The sequence below is a fragment of the Diabrotica virgifera genome, chromosome 5, assembly GCF_917563875.1.
Source record: "Diabrotica virgifera virgifera chromosome 5, PGI_DIABVI_V3a".
Classification (NCBI taxonomy): Eukaryota; Metazoa; Arthropoda; class Insecta; order Coleoptera; family Chrysomelidae; genus Diabrotica; species Diabrotica virgifera.
Window position 1 is genome coordinate 43429202 of NC_065447.1, and position 25997 is coordinate 43455198.

The 25997-nt window shown below is 32.6% G+C and overlaps 1 protein-coding gene across 1 annotated transcript in view; it reads right to left on the reverse strand.

The window, feature by feature from the left end:
• LOC114328390 (E3 ubiquitin-protein ligase UBR4) overlaps positions 1–25997 on the reverse strand; it is a 193332-nt gene that overhangs the window by 28619 nt on the left and 138716 nt on the right. Inside the window, exons 32-40 of the mRNA XM_050651407.1 lie at positions 16180–16367; positions 15945–16109; positions 15484–15698; positions 13935–14108; positions 12279–12897; positions 5939–6318; positions 5702–5881; positions 3610–3834; positions 2792–3012 (exon numbers count right to left, since the gene is read on the reverse strand). Coding sequence (XP_050507364.1) covers positions 2792–3012; positions 3610–3834; positions 5702–5881; positions 5939–6318; positions 12279–12897; positions 13935–14108; positions 15484–15698; positions 15945–16109; positions 16180–16367 — 2367 coding nt within the window. The remainder of the gene's footprint in view (positions 1–2791; positions 3013–3609; positions 3835–5701; positions 5882–5938; positions 6319–12278; positions 12898–13934; positions 14109–15483; positions 15699–15944; positions 16110–16179; positions 16368–25997) is intronic.

The window sequence follows — 25997 nt, forward strand, 5'->3', positions numbered from 1 at the left end:
AATCAGTTAGGTATGATATAATGCCCTAGGGCGTTATTTTTAATTAAATTTAAATGGCTAGTTAAATACTGTCAAGTTGACAAATAAAACTCTAAGTAAAACTATGGTTACCACAATTACGTTACGACTATTTCTGGTAAATGTACTTATTTGAAAACTAATTAATTCAAAATTCGTGCAAATTTTTTGCAAATAAAGAATAATTTAGTCGGACATTAAACGTTGAAGGCACAACGGTATTATAATAATCAGGCTTTCAGTCAACGTATATACCTCCGGTCGAAGACCCTCGGTCTATACACCAAAGACCTCAAGCGTTATTATCCTTATAATACCCTTGGTACCTTAATAACTATAATAACAAAAAATAATGGTTATTATAAAATATATTATAATGGTTATAAAACTAATTGTATATTATGTATAAGTAGTTAGTTGAAATTTATAAATACCGCCTAGTGTGAATAATGTTTAATACATAAAGGTTGAAAATTAAATAACAAAATACCAATTTTGCCAAAAATTTACAAAGGGACGAAGATGTGGCAACGTTTCACCTTCACATAAAGATTAGAAGCATGTAATTTATTTAAAGCTTGGGAGGCAATTCATATGTGACCATTTTAGCGACAGGTAAGATACCCTTTTTCGGGAGGCATTTCATATGCGGCCCCTCTACCATGTATTGCCTCTTAATGCAGGGAGTCCCCCTAAAGGGGGGCCGAAAAAAAATATATCCTTAGAAAAACTTGAAATCGTCAGATTAAGATAAGGTAAGTTAAGTAGATGCAAAACAGTGTATATTTAAAAAATCTGACGATTTGAGCGGGGCGTAAGGAAATGGGCGAGTCCCAAAGTTTCACAAGAAACAAGCGAATATATCGCGAAATGAATGAGAGATCTAAAAACTAAAAAATACGTACTTAATATTTTTCAAAAATCTATCGAATCACGACTTCCCACGGAGAGGGGTGGGGGGTAAATTTACTATTTTAAATACGAATCCCGCGATATTTCGCAAAATGAACATCAGATCGAAAAACTGAAAAATACACTTTTTCAATATTTTTGAAAAATCTATCGAATGGCACCAAACAGGACCTCCCACGGAGGTGGGGTGAGGGGTTACTTTAAAATCTTAAATGGGAGCCCCCATTTTTTATTGCAGATTTGGATTAGTCCTGTCGCCAGGGGGGTACAACGGCCTCCTTAATTCAGATGGACTTACCCAAATTTTTTTTATATATTTTGACCCGTAGAATACGAATTCTTTGGGTAACAGTTGATCCGGATGTCGATAAGATTGTTATAGACAAAGAACTTGAGGAATTACATAACAGCGATTTCTCGCAAAACAAAACATATTTTTGTATTTTTTGGGTCATTTTAAGCAAAAAATATTCCTACGTCAAGTTTTTTCGTAGAATGCATAGTTTTCGAGATAACCGCGGTTGAACTTTCAAAAAATCGAAAAATTGCAATTTTTGAACCCGAATAACTTTTGATTAAAAAATAAAGTAGCAATTCTGCTTACCGCATTTGAAAGTTTAAGTCAAATTATATCGGTTTTGATTATTTGCATTGCTACAAATTAATTTTTTTATTGTTAAACAAATCTATAAACACATAGTGTTTCCCGTGCCTAATACATGCGTTTTAACGCATGCTACGTAGAAATTGCCTCGCTTGCACTTGTAGCTACTCTACCTACTCGTTCGATTTTAAATGAGAAATCATTGAAAACAACACTCACATACTAGGTGTTTATAGCTTTGTTTAACAATAAAATAATAAATTTTATGCAATGCAAATAATCAAAACCGATATAATTTGACTTAAACTTTCAAATGCGGTAAGCAGAATTGCTACTTTATTTTTTAATCAAAAGTTATTCGGGTTCAAAAATTGCAATTTTTCGATTTTTTGAAAGTTCAAAAGCGGTTATCTCGAAAACTATGCATTCTACGAAAAAACTTGTAGGAATATTTTTTGCTTAAAATGACCTAAAAAATACAAAAAGATGTTTTGTTTTGCGAGAAATCGCTGTTATGTAATTCCTCAAGTTCTTTGTCTATAACAATCTTATCGACATCCGGATCAACTGTTACCCAAAAAATTCGTATTCTGCGGGTCAAAATATATAAAAAAACTTGGGTAAGTCCATCTGAATTAAGGAGGCCGTTGTACCCCCCCTGGCGACAGGACTAGATTCCTTACGTAAAAATAAGTAGCTTTTATTCGAGACATTTTTTCGAATTATGGATAGATGGCGCTATAATCTAAAAAAACGATTGTTGGAAATGGAAAATTAAATTAAAAATGGACAAGTCCCCAGTAAAATGGAAAACTTTACTTAACTTTTTTGGGTTTTAGGACCTACTCTTCACAACCCAATAGGTCCCCAAAGCGCTCGAGTGACTGCACATTTAGCATACTTTGCTGCCCTATTATAATATGTATAATTATCATACCAATGGCAAAAAGTGCAACACTTTGTATACGGTTATTTATTTGAATCAAAAGTACTTCTTTGTTTTTTCTAAAAATATATATGTGTAAGTTTTTACTTCACTTTTTTATTAACTGAAGTTGTTTTCGTTTTTTTTTTCGCAAAAACAAAAAAGAAAAAAAGTTTTTTTCTGTGTATTTAACATTAGTTTATTTGTAATTTTTAGTCATTTTGGATGGATTGTTTTTGATTTACCAAAAAAATTTAAAATGCCATAATGCCAAATTTGTGTACGTTATCAAATAATAAGAGTTATTCTTGGATACATATATCTAGACTTACCTGAAATGGTCAAGTAAAATCTTCATTTTCTCTTTGTTGCCGTAAACCAAAGCGGCTAATACCCTGGTTAAATGGACTAGAACGGAACTGTTCTTCACTACCTGCTGATTAGTACATGACAGTAAAGATTTGACGTATTCGGCACTACCTAGAGTTTGTGAGAACTCGGTGAAGTTTTCTTCGGATTCACTCGTTGCTTTCGACAAGATCGTTTCCATAATCTAAAAAATAAGAAATTATAAAACATACCAACATTGCTATGAAAAACGTTAATACCACAGATTATTACATTTTTAAAGTATAAAGACATACAACCGACACAGTTGGCGCAGGTCAGCAGGTATATCCACATCCAGAATGATGCAGGTAACAAATGAAACATTAAGACAAATCATGGACAGAAGAACCACCAAATAATGGATTGGCAATTGGCAGCCACCTGAGCGAAAGAAACTAGAAACACCGAAATTTCTAACATGAAATTACAACTGTTATTTTATCCGTTAAAATTGTAAAAGTACTGTCACGATAGATTACTTTTGTTTCGAATTATCTTTATTCGTATCACGGATTGGTTCTCTATTTAGAGTATTGTAATCATCAACCAATTACACATCTATAAGTAATAAGTCGCTTTAATATGAAAATACCCTTCAACGAATACATAATTTTCGAAGTTTTATGTATAATAATAACAACGGAAGTACGTTTTTTCTGTCACTTCTAGATTAATGCGTTAGAGCAAATTCAACAAACTATGACGCAGTGAAAAAGGGTTTGGGATAAACTGTAGAAGTAATCTAACAATATATACTTACATCTAATAGTTGTTCGGTAACGCCAGTTTGACTAGAATCTTTATCGCTATCTAAACAAAGTTGCAACGTGCGTAAAAATACTTCCATGGACTTCAACTCCGGCTTTATTAAAACCTCTTGACAACGATTAACTTTCACACATAACCTAAATAATTTTAATAACACTTGTAACAACGGTCTAGCTCTGGTGACGCTCGGTATCGCTCCCAATCTAGTTACCATAACCTGAAAATAAATTTCTTCATAAATAAAAATATTTTAAAATTATATTTAATTTTACATAATTTTATACAATTATATTTATTTTTATATAATTTTATGTAATCTTATTAAATATTTTAATTTCAATTAATTTTGTATAATTTTATTTAATTTTACTTAATTCTATATAATTTTGATGAAGAAAATTTTTATTTCTCTGATTGCATATAAAATTTAATTCTAATTAAAATCAATAGGGAACTTGCACTAAAAAATTTTTTTGCATAAAATTGTTAATTTATGTTTTAAAATGTTATATTCAAAATATTACGTCTTAACAATGAATAGTGTACGTACAACATCTGATCAAAGTTCCGCGCCTAAAATTTCCGTTTCAAACAACTTCAAAAGCGAGAGCTGGGGTCTGACGTCATAGGTCACTCGTATCGTTTGCCCGTTCGGTGGGCTATTGCATTTAATCATTGATTATAGACACGGATGTAATGCAGTTTGCCCATAGATAAATAATATAGTTGAAATATCTTGTTTTACTCTGTGGCAAAAATGATTTTTTCTGTGACAGGCAAAATATTAACATTTTATCTCTGTTGACATGTATCAAAAAGTTATTTTTTATGAAATTACTTTTGTCGTTTCTTGTGTTGAAGAACAAAGAAGAAACAAGTAACTTAAAAATAAACAAAACTTTTAGTAATAAAAGTAAGAGTAACTAAAAAGTATTGGTGCTACTATAGTATTCGGTCTACAGTCGGGTTTCTACTATAGCTTGCGGTCTACCGAGGGATGCGGTGTAAGTATAAGCTGAGATGATAAAGATATTAACTTGTAAAATTACAATAATGATTCTTCTTATTTATGCGTATTATTAACTTTGTAAAGAAGGATTTTGTTGGCTATGTACACGTTCTATCGGTACGTCTACTAATCACCATAATCTTTTCTCAGAAGGCTTTGAACACAATAATGAAAGGCTCCAGTAGGTACTAATAAACATTACAATAAAATATAATCTTTATTATAATGCAAATTACACCGTAATCTTTTCCAGGATATACGAAATCCTTCGATTAGAGGTAGGTAGATCAAACCCACGGGGTAAACCGTACACTATAATATAATGGTACCAAACTATTGTTATAAACGGTTTAAACATGCCTATTAATAACTCTTACTTATTTGCCTTGACACCTCGCATTTCTCCAATAGAATAGCTTTCACTACTTTTTATAAAAGTTGCCACCATGAAGACATCAACGGTAGGTAAGTTGTCAGACTTACCCTCGTCCGTCATATTATGCGTTTTAAACTCTTTACAAAGTAGCACTCAACTTTATCAATTTCAGTTTAAAACTAAGCTGATTGGGGAACTACTTATTACAATATATAAGATGAACATAAATAATACCTAGGAATTGTCCATTAAAGACGATTAAAATGTAATATACCCGTGATACCTACCCTAATCGCGTTGTTTCCGACTGCTTAGCCCGGTTGACCGTGGCCCGTGACGTCGGACCAATAGAAGGACGTTCAAGAGCCTCCTAAGATATTTGAATTTTATAGCATTTTCAAAGCGTTGTAATTAGCGTGCGGGTTAAAAATATTTGTTTTTTTCGCATGCAAGCGTTTTAAGATCATGTTACCTTATGTTTTTTAATATCATTTTAATATTTAAAAATTTATGCAAGTTCCCTATCGTGAATTAATCCCATTTAAAAATATCTACCAATGTGGAACACGCCACAAGAAAACTTCAGAACATTTTTAATAATTCTGATAATAATAAATCAAATGGACGGGGATACGAATTTATTATTAATTTTAACTAATTATTTTATCTTTAACGTAACAATATATCAACTGCCCATACCTGAAGTCCTCCACAATCGGCTAACTCATTGGCCATTTTATAGACCTCTTCATTATCTACATCACTTTGGGATTTATTACTAAGACTTTCTACAAATTCTTCGGTAGCATCACCAAGGAGCCCCCTCATTCTGTACACAATCCTCATCGGTTCATGGTCACTTCCTTCTGCCAACCAGATCTACAACATTTAATTTATTACATAATCCAGAAATATTAAATACACAAAATACGTTACCTTTTTATATACATCTTTCACTTGTAAATCTAAACTCATGATTTTGTTGTTGACCAAGAGCTCCATACCATTGTCGTCCTCAAGAAGAGCCACCAATTCGCAATCTTGACAGATCTTGTTCTTGACATCCCTCATCAAAGGCCCCAATCCAGCTTCCAGACTGCAATAAGGATTGCCTAACATTCGGCCTTGAAGGAAATCTTCCTGTTGAGGATCTTTTTCCAGAGTCAAGAAGAACTCTCCTACATCATTCTCCTCGGGATATATAATGGAACAAAGACGTTCAAAGATGAACACCGGAGTTAAAATGTCTTGAAGACTGTATCGTTCTACTGTTTGAATGCACACTGACATAAAAGCTTTGGTTTCCTCTTCCGTACCTGTAATAAAATACCGAACATAATATTACACTAATGTCCAGTTGCACCAACAAATAAACGATTTATTTGGATTGCCCGTTTATTTTAAAATCTAATTGTCAGAAAACTGTCAAATTAAAAACAAAAATGTGAACGATTCTCCCAAGAAATATTAAATTTTAACCTTTTTCGAAAGAAAATAAAAGTGTTCTGTTATTATATTTGATGGTAAAAAATTTAATATTTTTCGGGAGAATCGTTAAAATTTCTGTTTTTAATTGACAGTTTTTTGACCATTATTATATTTTAAAATAAACGGGCAATCCAAATCAAAAAATCAATTGTTTATTTGTTGGTGCAACTGGACATTAAAGTATACGAAGTACGTAGGTTTTTTAAAACTTTTTAGGACTTTAAGTTAACTTGCCCGACCAAAGTTGACCCATTAAAAATGAAAAAATTATGACTAATATATTAATATTCCTTACGAAGTATTTTTTTAAATACTTCGTGAGAAAAAAATACTTATAAAGGAAACAGAGAAAGGCCTGAATAGCAAATTGAACCCACGATCTTTGGATGACAACACCTCAAAGTTAATATCATATCCATAACAACTACTAGCATCTTCGTTTTAAATATTTTCTTTGACGTGTGTCTACATTTGTAACACAACTAACTTTCTTGATATTGGCTCATACTGTCAAGTTTACTTAGCCTACACTAGTGCGAAAAATGGCAATTCTTTGAACTACAACCAGAAACAAAGGAACAATAATGGTCTAAGAGCTAGCAACGTTTTCGATAAACTATTTTAAGACAGCTGATTCTTTCATATATTGTTCCCTATGCTTCCTCGAACACCGTACCGGCCATCTGGCTGCTGATACAGGTTGCGTTCATTACTGCGCAGCACACCTGTACAGGTAAATACAAAATCAGGGTTTCTGATTAGTATGATAAAGCTTAGTAGATCCGCTATAGTAATAGATAGCAATAAAAGTTAATAACAAAACTTGTAGCCAACTTTGAGCTTCATTCACAGTACAAAATTAGTTAGAATGTTACAGGGTGTTCGATATCATAGTGGCAGACCAAACTTACGTTTTTTTAAATGGAACACCCTATATTTTATTTTATATTCGAAATCCTGTTAACTTCTCCATCACAAAAATATAAAGGTTTGTTATGTTATACAGGGTATTTACAAAGTTATAACCAATGTTCTACGAAAATCGTAGTAAATTCAGCTCCCTGTATCAATAAAAATAAGCACGACAGCAATGGTTTATTGGTGCCATATTTTTTTGTTGATTGTCAAAATTTATAAAAATGGTAGATATTGCTAATTTTCTTTATATCGAATACACGATGAGTCAAAACGCAAGTACATTATTTTCTCAGTAAATTTAAATAGAACACCTTAATTAATAACTTGCTGAAAAATGAAAATATCTCGAAAACTAACAAATTTAGGCATATGGAATATTACACAAAAATTAAAGTACGGTAATGATACTTTTCGATGGTGATATAAAATATAGGGTGCTCCATTTAAAATTTCTGAGAAAAGAATGTACTTGCGTTTTGACTCACCCTGTATTCGATATAAGGAAAATTAGCAATATCAACCATTTTTATAAATTTTGACAATCAACAAAAAAATATAGCAACAATAAACCATTGCTGTTGTGCTTATTTTTATTTATACAGGGAGCTGACCTTGTTATGTTATTCATAAAAAATTGGTTATAACTTTGTAAAAGCCCTATATAACATAACAAACCTTTATATTTTTGTGATGGGAAAGTTAAGAGAATTTCGAATATAAAATAAAATATAGGGTGTTCCATTTAAAAAAAAAACATAAGTTTGGTTTGCCACTATGTTATCGAACACCCTGTAACAAACATTCTAACTAATTTCGTAATGTAAAGCTGAAACTTAATTGTTATCAACTTTTATTGCTATTGCTTATCTATTACTATAGTGGATCTACTGAGCTTTATCACACTCATCAATCACCCTGTATATTGAATTAAATTATTTTAGGACGAAACATTTTTTTGTCATTACTTTTTAAACCACAAAAATGTCTGGCAATTATAGTTCATATTTCTAATAATGTTTAAAAAGTAATGATAAAATAATTTTTCGTCTTACAATAATTTTAAATTCGAAATGTTTACCTGTACAAATGTGCTGCGCAGTAATGAACGCAACCTGTATCAGCAGCCAGATAGCAGGTATGGTGTTCGAGGAAGCATAGGGAATAATATATTAAAGAACCAGTTGTCTTAAAATAATTTCTTTCCGACGTTGCTAGAGCAATGGTGAATCAAGACCAGGTGATAGCAACTAAAAATTAAATAAAACATTATCTTGAAAGATCCTAGCACACTAGATGGCAAATGAAGAAGATGTCACCAATTTTCAGAGACAATAGACAGAAAGATAACATCAGCAAAGAAATTAAAAGAAGAATAGTAATTGCCAATAAGTGCTACTTCGACTTGAGACGACAGATGGCCTCACAACTACCCAGAAAAGTTATAGCGACCGTCTATAAAACACTAATAAGACCATATGGAGCAGAATATATGGAGCTGAAACATGGTCACTTCCCAGAAGGACCAAGAAATGCTTAAAGGTTCCAAACGAAAAATCCTAAAAAAAGGAATAAAATATATGGAGGAATAAACGAACAAGGAGAAAACTCCTTAAGGTAGCCCGCCTTAGATGGATAGTGCATGTCATCAGGTGAGAGCAAGGTGTAACAATCAGAGAAGATAGTGCAGTATTCGGCCGAATACCGAAAATTTGAAAAAGTAGCCGACTAATCGAACCATTTCACTAATTTCACACCCAAGTAAAATTCTGTTGAGAATCATCAAGTGTCGCATGCAGACATACCTGGATAGACAAATACCACAAGAACAGGCAGGATTCGTGAAGGGTAAAGGCACAAGGGAGCAAATTCTTAATATGCGACAACTCATTGAGAAAGCACGAGAATTCAAAATTCCGATGATCATCTGCTTTCTGGATTATCAGAAGGCATTTGACTGTGTAAACTGGACAGATTTGTGGAAAGTTCTACATGAGATGGGGGTTCCTGATCATCTGTCAGCTCTGGTGAAAAGCCTATATGAGAACAGTGAAACCAGAATAAGAATTGAAAACCATAAGTCCGATCCTTTTAAAATAGGTAGAGGAGTCCGACAAGGATGTATTCTATATCCAAGTCTTTTTAATTTCTATGGGGAATATATAATGAGAAAAGCACTCGACAAATGGAATGGCGGTATTTCTATCGCAGGAAAGAAGATCTCAAATATCAGATATGCAGATGATACAACATTAATAACTACATCCGAAGAAGAAATGTCCAGCCTGTTGCAGCTAGTGGAAGCCGAAAACAATAGATGTGGTCTCAAGATCAATAAACAAAAAACAAAAATTATGATAGTAGATTATTCAAATTCACTTCAGACAACAGGAGCCTTGGACCAGCTTGAAGTGGTTAACGTTTTCAATGATCTAGGACTAGGATCCTACATCAGTAATACAGGATCTTGTGAAACAGAAATACGTAGGAGAATAGGCATGGCCAAAATGCTATGAATCGATTATCGAAAATCTGGAAAGATCGCTCCTTGTCGAAGAACACCAAAATAAGATTAGTACGTGCCTTAATTTTTCCCATATTTAATTACGGATCCGAAACATGGACAATGAAATCGGACGACAGAAAAAGGATTGACGCTGAAATGTGGTGCTGGAGAAGAAGGCTTCGGATCTCATGGTAGACCAGGGCGCATCTGTAAAAATATTAGTACATTTGGACGTTGAGAGGTGACTCAAATTTTTTTGCAGAAATTGCTTGAAAATAAATCAAATATTAATATTTGAGTTATCCTCCCTCTCAAAAAGGTCCGGAACATTGTTTAAATAATCAAAATGTCAAAAAATTAAGGAAAATTCGATCTTTTTCTTGGTTTTTTGATTATAACTTTAAAAGTATTCATTTCCGAGAAAAGTTGTACTGACATAAAAGTTGCGTAATTAAATTTCCTACTATATAGAATTGGTTAAAAATTTAAGAAATAGTCACCCTTGTTGCAAAATAGCAATAATTGTGAAAAAAACATACAAAAACAAGTATTCGCATTTTACGTTTTTCAACCATTTATGCTACACTTAGGACCTTCATATTTCACCCTGAAAAGTTTTATGATACAGTAAAACAATACTGTAAATTTCATTAAGATCGGTTCAACAGATTTTGCAAAATAAATTTTGCAATCCAGCTTTCGTAAAAAAAATTCATTTTTTCAAAATGTTACAGGACTGAAAATAAAGCAGATAGCAAGTTGAAAATTTTTTTGCATATAGAAGTGTACTGTACCTTTCATTTGCAATTTTGCAAAATTAAAATCGCTTAACACCACGGCGTCAGGAATTTTTTTAAATAAACATTAATTATTGGTGCTACGCGCAGGACAGCGGATAGTTTGCTCTGATTGGGCATTCCAATGACCTTTGATAATGATTGATACATTTTAATTTTTATGACATTTCGATATAAATAAATAAATTTGTTTATTGCAAAATAAAAACACATACTCTATCCTTTGAAATAACACTTTTATTAGCAAAAACTTTCTTTGTTCATATATTTTAACTTAAATAATAAAAGTTTATTATTTTTAAACATATGCAATTGTTTTAACAATATTTCACAAACAATAATAAAATTAGTTTGATTTTTGTGGAATTAAAAAATTAAAATACAACAAAATATAGAGTACGAAAATAATATATTAGATAAAGATTGGAAGAAATTTTGGTGGAAATCAACCTGTGTGAATCGAACACCGCTGTCCTGCGCGTAGCACCAACAATTATTGTTTATTTCAAAAATTTTCTGACGCCGTGGTAATTAATCGATTTTAATTTTGAAAGTTGCAAATGAAAGGTACAGTACACTTCTATAAGCAAAAAAAAATTCAACTTGCTATCTGCTTTATTTTTAGTCCTGTAACATTTTGAAAAAATGAATTTTTTTTGCGAAAGCTGTATTGCAAAATTTATTTTGCAAAATCTATTGAACCGATCTTAATGAAATTTACAGTATTGTTTTACTGTATCATAAAGTTTTTCTGGGTGAAATATGAAGGTCCTAAGTGTAGCATAAATGGTTGAAAAACGTAAAATGCGAATACTTGTTTTTGTATGTTTTTTTCGCAATTATTGCTATTTTGCAACTAGGGTGACTATTTTTTAAATTTTTAACCAATTTTATATTGTAGTAAATTGAATTACGCAACTTTTATGTCAGTACAACTTTTCTCGGAAATGAATACTTTTAAAGTTATAATCAAAAAACGAAGAAAAAAATCGAATTTTTCCTTCGATTCTTGACATTTTGATTATTTAAACAATGTTCCGGACCTTTTTGAGAGGGAGGATAACTCAAATATTATTATTTGATTTATTTTCAAGCAATTTCGGCAAAAAAATTTGAGTTACCTCTCAACGTCCATCTCAAAACAGATCCGCCCTGGACTATGGACGGAACACAGAACAAATCACTCAATCCTCCAAGAACTTAATATTCAGACTCGACTTTCCTCTATTTGCCTCTACACCGTCTTAAAATTTTTCGGCCATATTGCAAAAAGAAGTGATGATAATCTTGAGAGACTTATAATTTCGGGAAACGTTGAAGGGCGCAGAAGTAGAGGTCGCTCACCTACTCGATGAACGGATCAAGTACAGAAAGCCAGTGGAAAAACATTATCTGAATCCATGAGGGAAGCTCAGGACAGAAGCCGATGGAAAGAGATAGTTGCTCGTATTATAGGGAATCACGACAATCAGCAATGAGGAAACGACTGAGGAGGAGGGTGAATCGTGGCACTACCACTTTTGACCAACAGTATACATAAATAAAAATAAAAACAAGCTTAATATGTTACCTGTAGTCATTTCTTCCAGTAGTTCCAATAATTTTTCCTGTGTATCATCTATCAACCTAGTTCTCTGTACAACAAGCCTCCTTAAAGACAGGTATCCATTCAACACCGCTCCAACAAGTCTGCTTTTGTATTGTCTTCTAATAGCCACGTCATCTAAGAAATATGACAGCAACTCCGTAATCTGATTCAATGCATATCCTTGTGCAAGATCTGACGTCAAAGTTGTCTCTTCGAGCCTGTGAAGTTGCTCTATCTCGATGGTGATAAGGTGCGCGAGCACTGTAAGTACGCCGTTAACAGTTAAATACTGTTTCCAAGGCGTCTCCGCGATAAGTTCTTGGTAAATGGCAAGGAACTCGGCAGCACTTTCGCCTGCAGTATTTAACTCTGCTAAGAAATGAGTTAGCAGATCGAGCATGTCGCGCTTGCGTTCGAAACTGCTGCACATGATTTCTATGATGTTACATGCGACTTGTCGGGCTAATCGAGAACTTGGGTTGAAAATGACGGCTTTGAGCCATGAGGTATCGTCGAAATTGAGTCCGTCGCGGATATATAGGTTCTTAATGTGTCTTCTCCATTTGCGGCAGTATTTTTCAGCCAAATAGTATTTTCTGTTCTGTAATCGATAAAAAGAATCATGAATAAATGGTCGAAACACAAATACAGTGAAACAAACTTTTAACGGAACACTCTTTTTTGAAATAAAGAAATTAATGTATTTTCTTTAAGGGGATTTTTACTTTCTAACTTGAAAAAAATACAATGTTTAAATATTTTTAAAGAAACAGCTATTATATTTATGGTTATAATTTTTTTTATACATTGTTAAGAAGGTTTCAAGGTATACAAAATTTTTTTTTGACACTTTTAGTTGTTTTTTGCCACTTTTCTGCCTCTCTATAACAATTTTTTTTAATTCCAGCGGAATTAAATTCGAGAGACTTAAATTTAATAAATAAACCTTTAAAAAGTTAATTTTTTTTATATCTTTTTATACAGTGAGGACGTTTGAGTTGGAATAAATTCATTTTCTCGAGAATGGGCGACTCTGGAGATAAATCCCGAAACAGATCGATGTTTATTTTTAAATTATAATTTTTTGGAATATATACCATATTAGTGACATCATCCATCTGGGTGTAATGACGTAATCGATGATTTTTTTAATAAGAATAGGAGTCGTGTGATAGCTCATTCGAAAGGTTATTCAATTCTTTATTCACTAATATAAACATTAACATAATTATTTATACAGGGTGGCCAAAAAAAATTTTTTTTAACTAAATTCATTGAGACAAAAAGGAGAATGTATATAATTTATTTAATTCGAAATACATTTTACTGTTGTCCTAAAACAGGAAAAATGTTTATTTGAAAAATAAAAATTGTTTTTCGCTTAAATTCAATATTAAAGTTGCCACCCACCAACCCTTAGCAGTTTGAACATTTACTTTAAGCGAAAAGCAATGTTTATTTTTCAAATTAACATTTTTTTCTGTTTTCTGATTGCAGTAAAATGTATTTTGCATTAAATAAATTACCTACATTCTTCTTTTTGTCTTAATTAATTTAATCCATTAAATATATTTATAAAATTCAATTTTAAAGTAATTATGTGTAGGATAACTAAGTAATTATTTTTGCACTACTCACCTCCTCTTTGCTGAGTTTGGCCGAGGCAGAGGCCTCTTGTGCCTTAGGGAATCTTGATTTCCACCCATTAAAAGTATGAGCATCGTCTTTATCCAAAAATTTATTGAGGTCAACCATCGCACCATACGGAGATTCAAGTTGCACGCTTAGTTGCAAGGAAGGAGCTGGTTTTTCCTAAAATACAAGAATTACTTTACTATGTTATCTGTAATATAACTCATATTATTAAAAAGGGGAATTGCAGATAAGTGAAAAGAGTAGAATACCTAGTATGATATAACGAAGATGTAAATATAAATCAAGGGGAGAAATTTGAATTCAACAAACTAGGAAAATCTTAAGAGGTCTTAGTTCATTTTGGTAGGATAGAAATATCTCACATGAAAATAAGAAAAGAGTGGGTAGGGCCATAGTGGAATCAATTTGGAGCCATGGATTATAAGTGTGGGCTCTTCTCAAAGGCCCTCAGCGGTACAACTGGGTTATATAAGAAGCACAAGAATATAAACAACAGAAAGTATTGAGGAAGTAAGAACTCAAGTGAAACAGTAGTGCACCGAATGGGAAAACGGGGAAGGAAGGAAAAGGGAAACGAGGTAGACCACGAAGATCATGAAATAGGAACATTAGAAAAGCGTTGGATGACCGAAATATACGAGAAGAGGATGCCTTTGATAGAGAGAGTTGACGAAGGATGATGGCTATGCGGCAAGACGCTTCTTTAGAATTTACAACACATACATACATAATTAATTATTTATATGGGAAATAAGCCACAATTAAAATGAAAAAAATAATTTTATTAACGTTTCGACGCCCAAATCGGGTGCCGTTGTCAAAATACAAAATATTACTAAAATAAACTAAAGTGTTGTTGCTAAAATTATTATATTATATTATATATAACGTCGAAACGTTAATAAAATTATTTTTTTCATTTTAATTGTGGCTTATTTCCCATATAAATAATTAATCATAAAAATGCCACAAGGAAATAGCTTCAGAATAACATACATACATAACTCTAGGGTCTTCGTACTACAGGATTGAAGTCAGGCTAGGAGAGAAAAAGGCAGATCCTTTCATAAACTTATCACTTAACTTAGTAGTATGATGGTAATGTAGTAGATTTTACGCAAATATAAAAAGGGGACATGATGTAAAAAATATATTACAAACAAGTTGTTGATCGTCTTTTTTTAAATATCATAGTTTCAGACAGTATAAAAGGGAGGACAAAAGGAAAATTAAGTTCCCTTAATTTTCGCACCTAGCGGCATTATTGAGTTGAATTTGCCTGTCTATGGTTTAAGTTTCATGTCAGCTAATATATTTTTATGTTTCAACAATTTTTTTCTTTAGTTTTGGACCTTGGTGGGGACTCCCACTATTTCCCGGGTAGATCTGCCACTGGTTTCAGATGATCCAAAACAAGATAAACAAATGCTGCAACACGTTGCAAAATACCATGGAATAAAAAATGATATCAAAAGACAAAGCAAAATTAAAAACTGAATAAAATTTTTAACAAATATTATCAAAAATTTACCTTAGTTTTCTTAGATCCAGGTTCCGGAATTTTCATTAAACTTTGCAGTATTTTTAAACATGGTAAAATGATAGATTCCATCACCAAGGGACTTCTCGATCCTTCACATGCTTTCAGGAACAGATTCATCATACACCTGAGTTTCAGCTCCCAGCAGTCATCTTCTTTTTGAACCATCGCTGCCAAGAGAGCAATTTCATGCCTAACACTCGTACCTAATGCGTACATAATAGTTAATTGAAAAATGAAATAATGATAAATTCAATTTTTTTAAATATAAAGAGTGTGTAACTTATTTAACCAGATTTTTGGGAAGTACTCCTGTTAAGTAGTAATGCTATTACATAGTGATGATTTTATCGATTATAAAAAGAAAAAACTCGAATATTTGAGCCAACTTTTGACCCAACAGAAACAAAGACATCACAATTTAAAAAAATCGAATAATTAAAAAGAAATACCCAAGTCTGCAGAACTGATGTGGCCATTCAAACTCAAACTTATCCTCTCCATTAAAAGGTTGCAGAGTTCTTCCGTGGCAGTCCTGTTATCCTTAGTCAGAACGCAAAGTAATTGTCTCACCTCCTCTTGACTGTGAATGCTTCCATTTCTTAGATTGTTCCATACTAAAAAATTAACGAAACTCAAGTTTATATCAATTCAAGTTTAAAGATGTTCAATAATTATAAATCTTACCTAGTTCTTGGATGAGTCCTTGTGAACATAGAACTTCTCTGGTTGTAGGATTGTGTGCCAATGCTCTTAGCAAAGTCAAGCAGTGTTCTGTGGCAGCGGTGGAACAACCGTAACAACGATTGTTAACGCAAGGAAAATTGACCAGATTTTCGCTAAGGACCGGTGTAGATTTCGGCAATTCCATATCTCTGTAAATATTTTTAAACGGTAATAAATAGTGTAATTAAAAACTAAAAATCATTAGGGGACTTATTGCCCATATTCAATAGGGTTCTTCTTTACACCAAGAACCACCTATGGAGTAAGTTTCAAGAAACAGAAAAAGCATACGAATATGCAACTTATATCCAGCAAAAGAGACCTGGTTGGAACAAAGATGTCGTGAAATGGAAGAACTACAAAGAAAATATGACGAGTTTAATATACACACAAAACTTCTTACCTACACCCAGAGAAAAAGAACTCCTCACTTCACGAGAAACTCAAAAGGTCTCGACAAAAATTCTCGACTTGAATGGAAAAAATGAAGAATGGACTAATTACATAAAGGAGTTCCTCCGGGATACGAGGCAACCCCTTAATACCTCAAATTATAAGAATACTGGTCCTATAAAAGAGAAATATCCAGATCCTGGCCAAATACCATCAGATTGGCTCAAACTTCTAGATGACGACAATTTCTCAGAACTAACAAACGTTTATAACTTCATATTGAATTGACGATTGAATTGGTAAGACGTGTTTATGAGTGCTCGTAACTTTTATCAAGTTTTGTGATTATTACGGCTATAATTAAAAAGCTTTTAAAGCGCCAAAGAAACCATAAAGTGACAAAGTGAAATTGTGCAGAAAGTGAGCCAAGAAAACAAGCAGAATAATTTGTAAGTACAATTTCTTATATTTACATTTATTGAATAGAACAAAAATATCGCTTGCAAATTAAAGAACTATAAAAACCAGAAACTAATTAGTTCTGATAAGGTGACTTGATTTTGAGCCATCGAGGCGGGCTCGCCACTTTTTCGCAAACCAAACTGTTACAAAATAACGATTGGACTATTAAGTAACGGGAGTGAATATAAGTAAGTGAAAATAATCTGTATGTGTACAATTTCTTATATTTATTGGGAAAGAACAAAAATATCGTATGCAAATTAACGAACTATAAATAACAGTAACTATTTATAGGCCAATCAAGTTAGGTTTTTTCTAGACATAACGGAAAAGACGAGGTTTGACAGTTGAAATGTGTAGTATGAGATATTACAAAAAGACTACCATCTTGGGATTCATCAATTTTTTAGTGGAACATTTTTTAAATAAACAATCAAAACGTCAAACTTAGTTTTTTGCTCATAACTTAAAAACTTGTTTATTTAGAAATTTGACGTCCACAGATAACTTTTTCAGAAAAAAAAGATACATCGAATGAGATACGCTAAATGAAAATCGGTTAATAAACAAAAAAGTTATTGCAAAACGGAAGACAAAATCACTGTTTTTGAATATTGTTAATAACAATTTTATTGTTTATTAGAATATGTTTTAATATAACTAAAATTGAGGGCATTATGGTGTTTGAATGGTGTGAAAAAAATGGTCCAGATCTGTTTAATAGTTTTGTCACTCAACTTTTGCGATTAAACTTTGCAGTTCAAGAATCTGCACCTTTTACTTCAAACAATTTATAACTTTCTTTATAGCAAGACAGAAATATTGAAGCAGGTCCCATTGTCTTCAGAATGGTGAGAAATATATACTGTAAAAATTTCAGAAAAAAATATTACAATGGAACTGAGTTGTAGCAAGTTAAACGCAAAAAACGTGATTTTTATTTTTAGGGTAAAGTTGCGATTTTGATAATGTTCCCCCACGTAAAATTCAAAACAACCCTAATTTTCGTTTTCAGCACCATCAAAAATATAAAGTACCTATTACCAAAATTAGTATCAGTATCTCGAGAAATAAGCTTTTTTTGGGGTGTGCCAGTGTGCCGCTCGTCTATAAAGTCACATAACATTTTTATTATTGCATATTTTAAATTAAATTTTTTTGGAAAACTTCTTCATGAATTATATTTTATTTCTGTGTTAGTTAAAATTATAAACTTAAAAGTTTGTCACTCAACTTTTTTAAGTAAGCATGAAGCTAACGAAATCTGACGACAAAATGTTTAAAAATTAACAACTTCTCTTTTAATGTGTTTAATCATTTTGGACAAATCTCATTGTTATCTAAATGCTTCAAAGATAGCACAGTAAAATTTTCAAAAGGAAACATTTACAGCGACCAAAAATACAGTGAGTTAAAATTGAAAAATCATCAAAATTGATTTATCGCATTTTGGCATAAAATTTGATTTTTGAACATGTTCCACTAATTCTAGAAAAAAATAAACTCCATATTCGGATTTGGAGACCTCGAAAACATAAGGAATGACGAAAATTTGTTATTCACTTTAAAGTTGATTTTTGGTGGTCGGTATAACGTAATTTTAGGAGTTGCTGCCGGTCGTCAACCGCGTGCACTATTCAGTCAGTCGACTACGCCCGCTATTTTTTACTTTAGTCGGAACGCAAAATACTTTTTGTTTATAACACTACTGTTTAAACAATTTTTAACATTTTTTCTTGCTAAAAACTTTGTTAAAAACTTTGACTTTTCTTATAAAATATTGGTTAATTTCAGATCTTAGTGTTGTTAATTAACGTATCAGTGATTTTCTCAAAAAAAAGGGGCTATCTCAGACCCCAAGGGTCGTGCGACCTAAAATTTTTGTTTAGAAGTTGTGTATTTTAACCAGCTTTCCGTATTTTTTATTGCCATTTAATTTGATCTAATTTCTACGAAATGATTGTAATTGTTTATAAGCTTAAAAACTGCTATTTATTAACAAATAATTTTGTGTACGTATATGTAATTTTTTTTTACTTTTTTTTTCATAGGCTGTTAGCATACATCTTAACGAAGGAAATGAGCTCCGGATTATTGAGATACATTCAGCTATATTAACTGGACCAGCCTCAGAAATTAGCTCGTTTTTCAAAAAAATTTATAAACAAATTCAATTTTGCGAAAACTATTGAACAGATCTGGACCATTTTTTGCACACCATTCAAACACCATAATGCCCTCAAGTTTATGTATATTTAAACATATTCTAATAAACAATAAAATTGTTATTAACAATATTAAAAAACAATGATTTTGTCGTCTGTTTTGCAATAACTTTTTTGTTTATTAACCGATTTTCATTTAGCGTATCTCATTCGATGTATCTTTTTATTCTAAAAAAGTTACCTGTGAACGTCAAATCTCTAAATAAACAAGTTTTTAAGTTATGAGCACAAAACTAAGTTTGACGTTTTGATTGTTTATTTAAAAATTGTTCCACTAAAAAATTGATGAATCCCAAGATGGTAGCCCTTTTGTAATATCTCATACTACACATTTCAACTGTCAAACCTCGTCTTTTCAATTATGTCGAAAAACGGCTTATTTTTTACTAACTTGATTGGTCTATTAGGTTTGATAAGGTGAAGAGCCTCCGCGCTTTTGAGGCGGGCTCGGCACTTTTTCGCAAACCGAACAGTGACAAAACACCGATTGGACTATTAAGTAACGGGAGTGAGTAATACATGCACGCTGCGCCACAAAAAATGGCTTCGAATTTGTTAACACCGGTAAAAATAATGGATAGATACAAAGTGGATTCGGACGACGACACATCAGAAGACCATAGAAAGAGGAACAGAGAAGAAGAGGAAGAATTGTTCCAAAAAAGTAAAAAAGTGTCTAGATCGCCTAACAAAACCCGTAACGAAGATAATAAGCTCGATCAAATTATTAAAATGATGCATGACTTAACCACAGAAACAAAAAATTTAAAAAATTTAAAAAGAGAAAGTACTGGGAGGAACTAAACGACCTGAAAACAGAATTGGAGAAAGTTAAACAAGAAAACCAAACTAAACACAAGGAGAAGGAAGAAATGAAAAAAGAACTAAACGATATGAAAATACGTGTACAAAGACTAGAAAAGGAAAGGAAAGTAAATAATGTTGTAATACAAGGCTTGCCAATAGATACAATCGATAGAAATGCACTGAAACAAACTGTAGGAAACTTCATGGAAAAAGAAATGAATATGAATGTTCAAATCGAAGAAGTTATCAAACTGGGAGAAAAAACATGTTTGGTCAAACTACAGAACAAGTTTGTGAAAAAGAAAAGATCATGCAAAATAAAGCTAAACTAAAACACATAAAAGGCAATAAAGTATATATAAATAATGACATAACAAAAGAAGAACTACAAACACAGAAAAAAATAAGACAAGTCGCAAATGAAGAAATTAATAAGGGTAAAAGTGTTACAATAAAATATAATAAATTAATAATAGATGGAAAAACACACAAATGGAATCAATACAGCAACCAGCTAGAAGAAGACCAGGGAAATCCAAAAAACTAACAGAAGATGAAAATACACAAACAAAAGCACAAATCACGACAGACAAGGCACAGAAAAAGGAATTGAGCAAGGACGAAAATAGAAATAGAGCAAAAACGAAAGATAAACATGAAATAGACATAAGAGAGAACATATTTATAGGTGCATGGAATGTAAGAACCCTACACGAAACCGGCAAATTGGAGCAGGTAAGCCAAGAGATTGATAAGTACAAATTAGACATTGTCGGACTAAGCGAAACAAGATGGAATGGTAGTGGATCAACCCGAGTAGGTGACCAACAGCTAATGATATATTCTGGGAATACGGATGTAAATGACAAACACGAAAAGGGAGTGGCAATACTGCTAGCCCAAAATGGGAGAAAGGCTCTAGTAGAGTGGGAACCAGTGTCAGAAAGGATTATTTGGGCGAGACTGAAGGCAAGATATTATAACATAATAGTAATAAATGTATATGCTCCCACAAATAAAAACGACGAAAATGAGAAGGAAGAATTTTACGAGCAACTACAAACAACGTTTAATAAGATTAATAATAAATATAGAAGAGATATAAAAATAGTAATCGGAGACTTTAATGCAAAAATAGGAAATGATAATAAAGGACATGAACATGTGATGGGAAAGGAGGGAATCGGAGAGAGAAACGACAATGGAAATCGATTAATCGAATTTTGTGAGCAAAATGAACTTTTAATAGGCGGAAGCATCTTTAAACATAAGCGGATACATAAGGAAACATGGAAATCACCGGGAGGGAGATACAAGAATCAAATAGACCACATAATAATTGAATATAAATGGAGAAGCTGGCTGCAAGATGTCAGGAGCTTAAGAGGTGCTGATGTGGGATCAGACCACATGCTAATCAAAGCGAGACTAAAAATGAAATTAGCCAGAGATAAAAACCAAAAAATCAGCAGAAGGAACAAGTACAACGTTGATGCCCTAAAACAAGAATGTATAAGAAACAAATTCAGTGAGAAACTGGCAATTAACCGAACAGTATCACAACAAACTGGAGAGTCAGTCGAAGAAACATGGAAATATTTTAAAGAAGTGATGATGAATACAGCAAAAGAAACAATCGGATTAAAAAGAAGACAAAATAAAAAATGGATTACCAAAGACACTCTACTACTGATAGAAGAAAGAAAAAAGATCAAAGAAGAAATTCTACAAAAGGAAGGATCGGAAGAAGAGAGGGCACTTGAAAGGAAATACAAGGCAAAAAACGCAGAAGTAAAAAAACAAGCCAGAAAAGATAAAAGAAACTATATAAATGAGATGCTAAATATATCAGAAGAAGCAGCGAAAGAAAACGACTTACGAACACAATATACAATCATACGAAACTTAACAGGAAAAGCACAACGAAATATACGAGAAGTAAAGGATAAACAAGGAAATAGAATAAAAAATGAGAAAGAAATAATACAAAGATGGAAGGAATACTTCCAAGAGATATATGCTAAGCATGAAATAACTCAAATCATAGAAGATGAAGTAGAATCACCAAAGCTAGAAGTGAATATTGGAGAAATTACAATGGAAGAAATTGGAAACACCCTAAAACTACTAAAAAATGGCAAAGCCGCAGGAATCGACAATATACCCATTGACATAATAAAAGCAGACACCGAGCAGTCAGTAGAGATGCTACATACACTTTTGAATAAAATATGGACGGACGAAGAATTGCCAAAGGAGTGGAAAGAGGGATTGATTATAAAAATACCCAAAAAAGGAGACCTGAGCAAATGCAACAATTGGCGTGCAATAACACTACTAAGTGCTACATCCAAAGTGCTGACCAAAATCATTTTGGAAAGATTGAAGCCGGAACTAGATAAAAAACTGAGAAACAACCAAGCAGGCTTCCGTTCCAACCATTCCACTATTGATCACATTTGCACCCTTAGAATTATCTTGGAACAAACAAATGAATGGAATAAAGATATATATGTGAGTTTTATCGACTTCGAAAAGGCCTTTGACCGTGTAAATAGGGCACAGATGTGGAAAATCCTTAGATTATATGGGATACCACAAAAAATCATAAACTTGATTAAACTCTTCTACGAAGGATACAAAGCCAAACTAGAACATTCAGGTGAAGTAACAGAAGAAATATCCATAGAAAGTGGAGTCAAACAGGGTTGTGTACTATCCCCTACCCTATTTCTTATTATGATAGATTGGGTAATGAGGAAAGTAATCGACGATCGAACAGGCATCAGGTGGAACCTTTTCAAACAGCTAGAAGATCTCGAATTTGCAGATGACATCTGCCTTATAACTGAACACCGAAATCATATGCAAGCAAAAATTGACAAATTGGCACAGTACTCCGACACGATCGGACTTCGAATAAACACAGAAAAAACTAAACTTCTAAAAAATAATAACCATCCAAATAATAAAATAATGATAAACGGTAAAGAAGTAGAAGAGGTAGACAAGTTCACATATCTGGGATCTGTCATGGAAAGGAGCGGGGGGTGTAAAAAGGATATACAGACGAGAATAACAAAGGCGCAACACGCATTCAACGCTTTAAATAAAATTTGGCAAACAAACGAAATATCGGAAACAACAAAAATTAAAATATTTAACAGTTGCATTAAAAGTATACTGCTCTATGGAGCAGAAACATGGAAACAGGACGAAAATACAACTAAAAAACTACCAACATTTGTAAACAAATCTCTAAGAAAAATCCTGAAAATATACTGGCCAAATAAAATAACTAATACAGAACTATGGGAAAGAACAAAGCAAACTAACGTATCTACTACAGTCAAGGAAAAAAAATGGAAATGGATCGGCCACACTTTAAGGAAACACCAAAGCAGCATAGCAAGACAAGCACTTGAATACCAACCAGAGGGGAAAAGAAAGAGGGGCAGACCAGACAACAGCTGGAAAAGAACAACAACGAGAGAACACAAAAAAATTGGACTAAGATGGGGCGAAGTCAAAAAGAGAGCAAAAGATAGAAGAGAGTGGAGGGAATTAGTTCACAATTTATCCAGAGAATAAAAACAAAAGAAGATGCGCTGTCCCGGCCAGACAGCAATCTTACACTTTTGGCCAAGAAACGCATAAGCGCCCAATACTCCACAAGGAGGGATGGAACGAGAGAGATAACTTCATATACAAAATTGAAATAATGTCACAAATATGGTGGGAGCCTACATTTATCCCACTCCCAAAAAAACCTACTACATCATCATGTAAACTTTAGACTAATTAGTCTCATGAATCACTCCCAAACTGCTTCTCAAGATAATTTTTAATAGACTTAAGCAGAAATGTGAAAACACAATGGGAAACAAACAAAAAATGCTTATTTTTGTTTTTTAATAAAATTTTTTAGCATCAAAAGTAAACAAGTTACGCTCAAAATAAAGTTTATCCCTTCTTTTTGGTAAGAAATCGGGAAAATCACCCCCTAATTAGCATTCCAAATGAACTTAATTGTTACCACTTCACAAGTTTTTTACTCAAGTATGTATTGATCATATGATCTGTAAGTTTCATCGGTCCAAAGTCTTTATTTTTGAAAGAGCTGTAGTTAAAAGGGCTTGAACGAGTCACTTATCACGAGTGTATGCAAATTTAGAAACACCGAATCTTAACCAATTTTTGTCTTACAGAAAAACAAAAAAATATAAAATATTCAGAAAAGTAAAGTCGACTTTTTTTATTGTTTAAGATTTTTGGTATCTCTAACAATTTTTAAGTTATTTTGAAAAAAAAAAGCATTTTTGTTAAAAGCATTTTTTTCAAAATTAAAATTTTTAAAAATTTTACTCTAAAACCAAATTTTTTCAAATATTAAGCACTTTGAATCGATGAAACTTACAGATCATAATATAAACACAACATACAGTCGAAAAAATGAAAGAATACCCATGCGTCATCGATGATATGCATACGAATCAAATCAAAAATTTCTAGTCAAAACAAAGTCTAAACTAAGTTCTATCTAATCTATCTAATCAGCCCTAAACATCCATCCTTGGATATAGGCCTCCTCTTCCTTCTTCCATGCCTCTCTATCTTGGGCAATTTGCATCCATTTTGACCCAGTGTGTTTCTTCAGGTCATCTGACCATCGCATCTGTGGCCTTCCCCTTTTTCGTTTGTGGTTCCATGGTCTCCAATGTATTATCATCTTAGTCCATCTTTCATCCTTCTGCCGTAGGGTGTGTCCGGCGAACTTCCATTTAAGCTTTGCTACTTGGGTAGAGACGTCTTTCACTTTTGTTTTGTTACGGATCCATTCGTTTCTTTTCCTGTCTGATAATTTAATGTTCAGCATTTGTCTTTCCATGGCTCTTTCTGTCTTTGCTATTTTTTCCATATTCTCTTTTGTAAACGTCCATGTCTGAGAGCCATATATTAAAACAGGGAGTATACATTGATTGAAGACTTTTGTTTTTAGGTATTGCGGGTATTTTCTGTTCTTTAGAATATAAGACAGTTTTCCGAATGATGCCCAGGCCAACCTTATTCTTCTCTTTATTTCTTCGGTCTGATTTTCTTTATTTAATCTAGTGATTTGTCCTAGATATATATATTCTTTTACTTGTTCTATTCTTGTTTTTGCCACTGTAATTACTAGTTCTTCTTGTTGATTGGTCATGGTTTTTGTTTTACTGTAATTCATCTTCAGTCCTATCTTTGTCGATTCTCTATCTAGTTCTTCCATCATTCTTTGTAATTCTTCACTTCTTTCTGCTATTAATACAATATCATCAGCATATCGTAAGTGATTCAGATATTGCCCGTTTATGTTTATACCCAAACCATCCCAGTGCAGTTGTTTGAACACATCTTCTAGCGCTTGGTTGAATAGCTTGGGCGAGATGGTATCTCCTTGTCTTACTCCTCGGTTTATTTTAATAGGCTCCGTTTGTTTCATTAGCTTAATAGTTGTTGTTGCCTTATCATATATATTTGTAATTAAGTCGGTATATCTGTAGTCTATTCTGCTGTTTTGTAGGGAATTCTTTACTGCCCAGTGTTCCACACTATCAAATGCTTTTTCGAAGTCAATAAATGCCATGTATAGCGGGATATGATATTCGTTAGCTTTTTCGATTAATATCTTCATCGTTAAAAGGTGGTCACTTGTACTGAAGCTTTTTCTAAATCCGGCTTGTTCTCTTGCCTGGTATCCATCTAATTTAGTTGTTAATCTGTTTGTTAATATCTTGGTTAATAGTTTGTACATTACATTTAGTAAAGTTATGGGTCTGTAATTCTTTAGATCCTTTTTATCTCCTTTCTTAAATAGTAACAATGTTACTGCTTCGTTCCAAGTGTTGGGTATTT